The following is an 8,585-nucleotide window of genomic DNA, read 5'->3' on the forward strand; positions in this document are numbered from 1 at the left end:
GATAGGGTTTAAATGTGGTCGATAGGGTTTAAATGTGGTCGATAGGGTTTAAATGTGGTCGATAGGGTTTGAATGTGGTCGATAGGGTTTGAATATGGTCGATAGTGTTTAAATGTGGTCGATAGTGTTTAAATATGGTCGATAGTTTAAATGTGGTCGATAGTGTTTGAATATGGTCGATAGGGTTTAAATGTGGTTGATAGGGTTTAAATGTGGTCGAGAGGGGTTTAAATGTGGTCGAGAGGGGTTTACATGTTTAAATGTGGTTGATAGGGTTTACATGTTTAAATGTGGTCGATAGTGTTTAAATATGGTCGCTAGTGTTTACTTGTGGTCGATAGTGTTTAAATGTGGTCGATAGTGTTTAAATGTGGTCGATAGGGTTTACATGTTTAAATGTGGTCGATAGTGTTTATATATGGTCGATAGGGTTTACATGTGGTCGATAGGGTTTACATGTGGTCCATAGTGTTTAAATGTGGTCCATAGTGTTTAAATGTGGGCGATAGTGTTTAAATGTGGGCGTTAGGGTTTACATGTGGTCCATAGTGTTTAAATATGGTCGATAGTGTTTAAATGTGGTCGATAGTGTTTACATGTGGTCGATATTGTTTAAATGTGATCGATAGTGTTTAAATATGGTCGATAGTGTTTAAATGTTCTTTTCCCTCACTCTCCACCTCATCCCTAACTCTCCACCTCAAGCTGGTGTGTAGTGAGCGTTCTGGCACCGATTGGCTGCCGTGCATCACCCAAGTGGGTGCTACATATTGGTGGTGGTTAGTGAGGTCCCCCCTTCACTTTAGGCGTCTTTGAGTGTTATTAATTATTATTATTATTCATGTTTAACCTCTGTTTTCCTTTTATTCCTAGTCTGTTTTACATAGTTTTGAATGATGACTATATGCTCTGTAAGGTGACCTTGGGTGTCTTGAAAGGCGCCTCTAAATTAAATGTATTATTATTATTATTATTATAACACGTCGGACTCTCGTATCTGGTATTTCTACAACGAGACTCGTATTGGGGGTTATCTCAGCCAAGTATGAGAATGAATTGGGGGGAAGGAACTTTGGCTTTGAATCCCTCAAGAACATGAACCACGACATGGAGGAGAAAGGGATTGTTGGCGGCGAATGTCTCCCGCTTGAGCCCCGCTGAGGGACCACCGCCGGAGGCGGAGGTGCATAAGCGCTGCCCGGCAAAGATCCCTGAATTAAACAATGTACAAATATTAATTTCATTGGAAAAATGTGGATGTTATTAATTTAATTCATTTATTTACAGCTATTTCATTACAACTAACTATTACTACTAATAACTATTATCTAATTAACTACTAACTATTAACTTAATTCATTTATTTACAGCTATTTCATTACAACTAACTATTAACTAACTATTACTACTAATAACTATTATCTAATTAACTACTAACTATTAACTTAATTCATTTATTTACAGCTATTTCATTACAACTAACTATTAACTAACTATTACTACTAATAACTATTATCTAATTAACTACTAACTATTAACTTAATTCATTTATTTACAGCTATTTCATTACAACTAACTATTAACTAACTATTACTACTAATAACTATTATCTAATTAACTACTAACTATTAACTTAATTCATTTATTTACAGCTATTTCATTAACTACTACCTAACTAACAAAAAAAAATATTATCCTATTATATTATATGATCCTATTGTTCGCCAAATTCAATTTCTAAAAATAGGGCTTGCATCCTCAGCCTTGCCATTGCCTGTCTGTGAAAATCAAGCCTTCGCAGTGCAGGGGCAAAACTTAATAAAAATAACTGTTGCTTGTCCTGCTCCTTGTTCATAGCCTCCAGCACCCGTTGCTGGTATGACGTCACAGTGCTCTCCTGCGACCTCCTCCTCCCTGGGACTCGTGTAGCTCCTCTTGGTGGTGGTGGTGGTGGTGGTGGTTGGGGCCTAGGACTTGCACTGCTGTGCACAGAGTCATCCATTGCAGCCTGTCAGGGACCAGAAAACACAATTAAATAAATTAACCTTCACGGCTTATACTATTACCATACCAGGTGAGACTTGTTAACAGATATAACCCTTCAGTGTCATAGCATCACAGCAGGCTACTGTCTTAAATCACCTACTGCTTCAGCTACATTTGACATAATGACTCTTGATTTAACCTACTTATCATTACCTCACTCTCTCCTGCTGTTCCTTCTCCCCCACTCTCGTACATGGAATTTAGTAAACTCTCTGCTGTCTCTGTCATTTCTTCCTGAGATTTGGAGTAGTTTGAGGTTGTTTCTCTGTCCTGGACGTGGGGTTCCAAGAAAGACAGGATCCCCATATACTTCCACGGACGTTTGGTGCCTCCCTCTGATCCACTTTTTCTTTCTTTTTGCTCCTTTCTCTGCCTCCGGTACATGTCCCTCAAATACTTCCATTTAGCCTGACAGGCCTCCCCTATGTAGATAGGTAAACAACAGTTAGCTACGTCTGGGTCTATCAGATAAACTTTATTTGTTTGAACTATCTCCCAGAACACATTTATCAACCGTCTCCAACGACATAACCTACCACTCTAAACGGCTGTGTGCTACCAACCGGAATAGTTGAAAATATTTTATACTTACATGGACATTCAAGGATCAACCCGATCTGCTTCCATATCGACTTCTTGTGGTGGGTGTTGTGGTAGAGCCCATTAGACATGTCGTATATCTCGATATGTTCCGTTATTAAAACGATTAACCGCTCCACCGGCACTTTCCCGACTGATATTTTCACCATTGTTTCTTGTTTGACAGTTGACAGTTTGACAGCTGACAGTTGAGAGTTTCGTTCGTGACAAAGTGTCAATGTTCCACTTGTGATTGGTCAGTTGTCCAAAAGACGCCTGACGTCGGCCGCTTTCTTCTTGAAAGTTGAACTTTTTTCAACGCTCCGTATGGCAGAAAAAAACGCTGGGAGAGGCGTTTAAAAAAGCGGCCGTGACTTATTCCAGAAACGCTCTGCTCCATAGGGATATAATGTAAAACAAGCGCTGGCAGATTTAAAAAAACGCTAGATTTGATATTCTTGAAGAATTTCTTAGTTTCTTCTTAACTTTTTTCTCAACTTTCTTCTTAATTTTTTTCCTAAGTTCCTACGTTTTTTCCTAAGAAAGTATTTAAGAACAAATGAGATTCTTGAAGACAAAGTTCTTGAATTTCTTCTCAAATTTCTTCAGAACTTTAAGATAACCCTTCACCAGTCTTAAACCAGCTGCAGTTAAAAGGTAAGTCTTTCTTTAAACATATATATATGACATTTATATGAATTCATTAATATATTGCTTAACCCAAGACTATATGTTAAACAATGTTGTGAATTTAAGCTTGTCGTACTATTATATATATATTATATAATATATTAAATGAAATGGGCCTAAACTCTGTCAGTTACTATTGATAATACCAGACAGTGTTGAGAAGTAATAGTTATCAAGGATGTTTGATTATACTTCAATTTTCTCTTAAGTATATCAAGAAGGCAGTTGTATTTATTTAGATTATTAGATCATTTCAGTAGGCCAAGTCACTGAAATCATATTACTCTTTTTTTTTTTAGATGGAAGTTCTTTGGGTGGCAGTTAGGGAGGAAAATCCACCAAGGCCATTGAGAGACAGAATGGATCCGCTTATACTCCCTGATCACATGTTGATTAGACAATATAGGCTCCCTTGGCCTGCAATTATTTATTTAGCAGATATGCTATCAAATGACCTGAAAAGGAAAACAAGGCGATCGTCACCCCTTCCAGTTGTAACGCAAATTTTGGCTGCCCTGAGATTTTTTGCCTCTGGGTCTTTTCAAATGGTGGTGGGGGGCACCCTGGGTGTGAGCCAATCATCCGTTAGCCGAGTGGTCAGAGATGTTACAAATGCACTCTGTAGAAGAGCACGGCAGTTCATCAAGTTTCCAGCAACAGACGCAGAATGCATTCGAACCAAACAGCAATTTTTTGAAATAGCCGGATTTCCAAATGTGCTGGGGGCAGTTGATGGGACACATATTGCAATCAAAGTAAGATAATGTTATTTATTTGAATTTTTTTGCAAATCTGTTTATGCTGTTTATGAACGTATCAGCTTGAATCAAAAAACATTTTACGTGGTGCTTGAAGCGTTACCTTAAGTATGAATTATTCCATAAATTTTAATTCCATAGGCACCAAATGATGAGGAGGAGGCCTTTGTGAACAGGAAAAATTTCCACTCGATAAACACACGGGTCATATGTGATGCAACGCTCCGAGTGACAGACCTTGTTGCGAAGTGGCCGGGTAGCACCCACGACTCCTTTGTTCTTATGAATTCAGGAACAGGCATTACATTTAATGAGGGAGAAATGCCCGGTGGTTGGTTGTTAGGTGAGAACTACACATGAATTCTACTTTAGGTTAAAACAAAAACATACTGTATTGCCCTAACTAATGTCCTCTATGACAGGAGACAGTGGCTATGCCTTAAGACCATGGTTGATGACACCCATCCTTCACCCTGCAACAGAGCCAGATGAGCGCTACAGCCGGGCACAACGAAAAACACGTAGTGTTGTGGAGAGGTGCATTGGGGTAGTGAAGTCAAGGTTTAGGTGTATCGACCGTTCTGGTGGAGTGCTCCAGTACACTCCTGAGAGGGCATGTACAATTATTACCTGTGCTTTTATCCTCCACAACATCTGCATTATGTACCGCTTGCCAATCCCTGACATCCCAGAAGATGATGACCCCGAGGGAGATGTCCCAGTCCCTGCCCCATGTAACACTGGCATGCAAGTGAGACAAGACCTCATAAGGAGGAGATTCATGTGAAGAAAAACCACAATAAACAACACATGAAAACCTCTGAGTGATTGCTATTTTATTCTAGGTTCAACATTCCTTTTTTTTTAAAATCAAACTTGGCCTCGGCAAGGCGAAGCTTCTCCCTCTCGACGAGCAGCTTTTCCCTCTCCACCTGCAGAAGTTGCTCCGGAGTAATCCTCAGCATTTTAACTTCCTCCAAAAGCTGACGCTGAAGGGAGACCATGTCCTCCGTGTTGCTTCTGGATGTGGCAGGTGTATGAAAGGTTTCCGAGAATAGCTGGGATAATGTCAGGTCATCCCTGGGACTCTGTAACAGCTGTGAGTGGAACAATTGTAAATTAAACAGTATCAAAATGTATGGTTAGGTAAAACAGTTAGTGTCAGATACACTTATTAACTTACGTTTTGATGGTTTGTAAGGGCTTGGGTTGGTTCAGCTGCATTGATTGTGTGGGATTGTTCTGCATCCTGGTTGACTGCTATTACGACCAAAGTATCTAAAGAAAAGTAACAGAAACAAAGAAATGTGATGTTAGATGCAGCTGGCTAAAACAACTTACATTAGCAGGGTGAGTGCTTGCTCTGTAAGCTACACAGAGTAGCCTACTTGATCAAGTTCTAATATTTAAACAATGAGTTACCTTGCCTGGGTTTATTAAATGGCATAAGGTTTATTCAGTTTATCAAACACTTTTCACAGGACACAATGTTGTTGACAGCTTACAACCCATGGGGCCAATAGCTGAACTACTTGTAACCAATAAATAGATACATCTACACTAAACACTGACAACAACTCAGCCACCGCCAGTCTAACAGCTCGTTTCTTTGACAACAACACAGCCAACGCCAGTCTAGTGGCAGCTAGTGTTGTGAAAGCAGCTAGTTCTACGTTTTGGTAGGCTGGAAACAAATTGTCACGGTCAAAGTAACCAAGCCTAGGTAAACTGCGGTCATCCGAGACGTAACTCAATCAATAATGGTCTCTCTTCTCTATGGTTTCATGGTCATCATAATAACTAGCAAGCGCTAGACAACAGTTGACAGTCTTGATTGGCTTACCTCCTGCTTGCAGGCTATCGTCTTCTCCCGGTTCTCCAGTGTCCACTCCTCCATCTACTCCTTCAACTAACGTTTCGGCAATCGCCCCCAACAATTTCTCCTCCAGTGGGTCCAGCTGGATTGTCGTCTTCCCTCCTCCGGTTTTTTTCAACTCTCTTGCCCTCTCCGTTCCATTCTTTTTTACAATAGATTTGATGTCAGCCCACTTTTCTTTTTACAGCGTTGACATCGCAAACGATTCCTATATCCGCCACTGCAGATACAGTCTGGGCAACTTTGGCCCACGCCCTCTTTTTGTTTTCCGACGTTATCATACTGTCTAGCTTGCCAAACAATAATCTTTATCGGATGATGATCTCAACGACCATCACCTCCAACTCCTGTTTGGAGAAGTTAAAGCTTCGTTTACAGGCGATGTCCTCCATTTTTCACAAATCAATTTCTCTCAACTGTTGGTTCAAAAACCTTGCGAGCGTTCTTAAGATAAAAATCTAAGAACATCCTAAGTGAGAAAACTAAGAAGTTCGTAAGACAATCGACAATTCTTAAGAAAAAAATGGTGAATAGCGTTTAGGAACTTCTTATATTTTTTCTTAAGAATCTTCTTAAGTTTTATCTTAAGAACACTTTTGTGAATCCGGGCCCAGGTTCTTAAAATACGTAACAATCAAGCAAAAACAATGTAAAGATCATACTTTCTTTGGAGGTATTAATTGTGTCCTTACCATACAGTGTAGAAATGTTGTGTTTTGAACTAAATTTAAAAAATAAGTTAATATTACTATTTAATTCATGTATATTAGTTGCTAAGAGTCAAAGCTAACATAACAATCCTTGCTAGCTGCCACGAATCTGCAATATTGGCTAAAATGTCATTACCGCAACATGTCCTTGCGTCGCGGTAGAGACAAATTCAAGGTGATATATTATATTGCAAATATTAAAAGGGAACTACACCCATTTTCAAAATTCATACATGTTATTACTATGGCCTGTTATGTCATCAATTATTATTATTGTAAACTAAACATGAACATGTAAATTGTTTAACCCTAGATGAGACCAAATTCATCTGCAATAAGATCATGGAAATGCAGAGAACAAATGAGAAAAGACCCAGACAGATTTCGAAAATATGCACATCAAGAGTTTGGGTTCTCACAAAAGATGATGAGAGCGAACCGAAAGAGGCCCAACTTCCTGGATTATCACAGGAAACAACAATCAAATGTGGTCACAAACACCGATGACTTAACAGTGGCACAATTTCTTGAAAGGGATGACAACAGCAGGGCCACCACAGGAAAACGGGACACAATAACTAAAAAGCAACTGAAAATGCAGAAGTGCCTGCTCTCCGATTTTCTTAAGAATCTACACCTGAAATTCAAAGCAGAGAATCCAAACATCAAAATCTCCTACAGTGAGTTTTGCAAGAGAAAACCCTTTTGGGTTGTACATCCATCAGTCAGAGACAGGGAAACATGTCTCTGTATGATATGTGAAAATACACAATTCATGGCAGACAGGCTATACCAGCAAAAGGTAGTGAAGACCAGCAAGGTTGCAGACTTGATGCTATTCATGTGTTGTACTCCATCGAAAGAGTGCAACTGCAGAAAGAAATGCCCCGTTTACACCATCCCGCTAATGGCTGCTAATGGCCGATGGACCACTGATGTGGAAGTCGGGGTGATTCGGGTGACATCGGGCTAAAAATGTATGATCGGGTCAATTTATCGGGGTAGCATTTACACATACCCGATGTTATAACGATAACATAACGATGTATGCCAGGGAAGACACCCGAAGTGCGTTTGGCGTCATTTGACGTCATTTCGAATGACGCCAAACACGTCAAATGACGCGTTTGGCGTCATTTGGCGTCATTTCGGGAGAAGGCAAAGGGGAGACTGGTTTAGACTGATATTTATTTATATATTTATTTATATTACAATAGCGATTTTATAATAATAGAACGCCGGTTCTAAATGGGCGAAGTACCCTGTAATTATAAAAGTAGGACATCCATCCATCACCCCCTATTTATACCCAAGTGGCAGATTGAGGGTCTTCCTTAACACAATCTGGTCACTCACAATCGTTATTTGTCTAGGGTTCTCGAGGGTCTTTCGTGTGTTGAGGTTGCCGATATAAAGACGATAAAACACGATAAAGCACGGAAGATTAACGAATATAGCCGATGTGCCCAGGAAAATTCCCGAACGATTTGCGATGTCTTACGTTGTACTCCCGTTCTATTCCCGATTATAGCCGATTAGCCCATAGCAACACCTGGTAACCGATTCTACCCCGATAGACCCAAAATTAACAAACATGTTCGTTCTTTGCCGATGTTGCCCGTTGTTGCCCGATCATTGAGCATTTCTTCCCGTTTCTTCCCGTAGTCTAACGATGTTCCCGGGAAGAGTAACGGTGTTTCCCGATGCAACCACGCTATTTGCCGATGTTATAACGATAGCTGCTGATTTAGCCATCGGGCACCATCGGGGCCCACTATCGGGTAGGTGTAAACAGGGCAAAAGCACTCCAAATTCAGCCGTTTGAAGAGGGGGGTCAGACGTGGTGGCATCATTGACAACAGAAAGGAGAGGAGAGAGAGAAAAAGTACACACATCTCACAGCATATCAAAATACACACTCCTTTT

General features: G+C 40.1%; 1 protein-coding gene and 1 long non-coding RNA gene across 2 annotated transcripts; one reads left to right on the forward strand and one right to left on the reverse strand.

Moving 5' to 3' along the window:
• The first annotated feature begins 3,614 nt into the window (after window positions 1-3,614).
• LOC132446385 (putative nuclease HARBI1) lies at window positions 3,615-4,894 on the forward strand. Its single transcript, XM_060036646.1, has 3 exons — window positions 3,615-4,070; window positions 4,215-4,416; window positions 4,496-4,894. The coding sequence occupies exons 1-3, from the start codon at window positions 3,615-3,617 to the stop codon at window positions 4,858-4,860; spliced, it is 1,023 nt and encodes a 340-aa protein (XP_059892629.1). The 3' UTR covers window positions 4,861-4,894.
• Window positions 4,022-6,435, reverse strand: LOC132446386 (uncharacterized). The gene is made up of 3 exons (XR_009522827.1): window positions 5,917-6,435; window positions 5,257-5,351; window positions 4,022-5,170 (listed from the first exon to the last, which is right to left on the reverse strand). It is a non-coding gene; the product is annotated as an uncharacterized LOC132446386 (long non-coding RNA).
• Window positions 6,436-8,585: the final 2,150 nt, after the last annotated feature.

This window comes from Gadus macrocephalus, chromosome 18 (assembly GCF_031168955.1).
Source record: "Gadus macrocephalus chromosome 18, ASM3116895v1".
Lineage (NCBI taxonomy): Eukaryota > Metazoa > Chordata > Actinopteri > Gadiformes > Gadidae > Gadus > Gadus macrocephalus.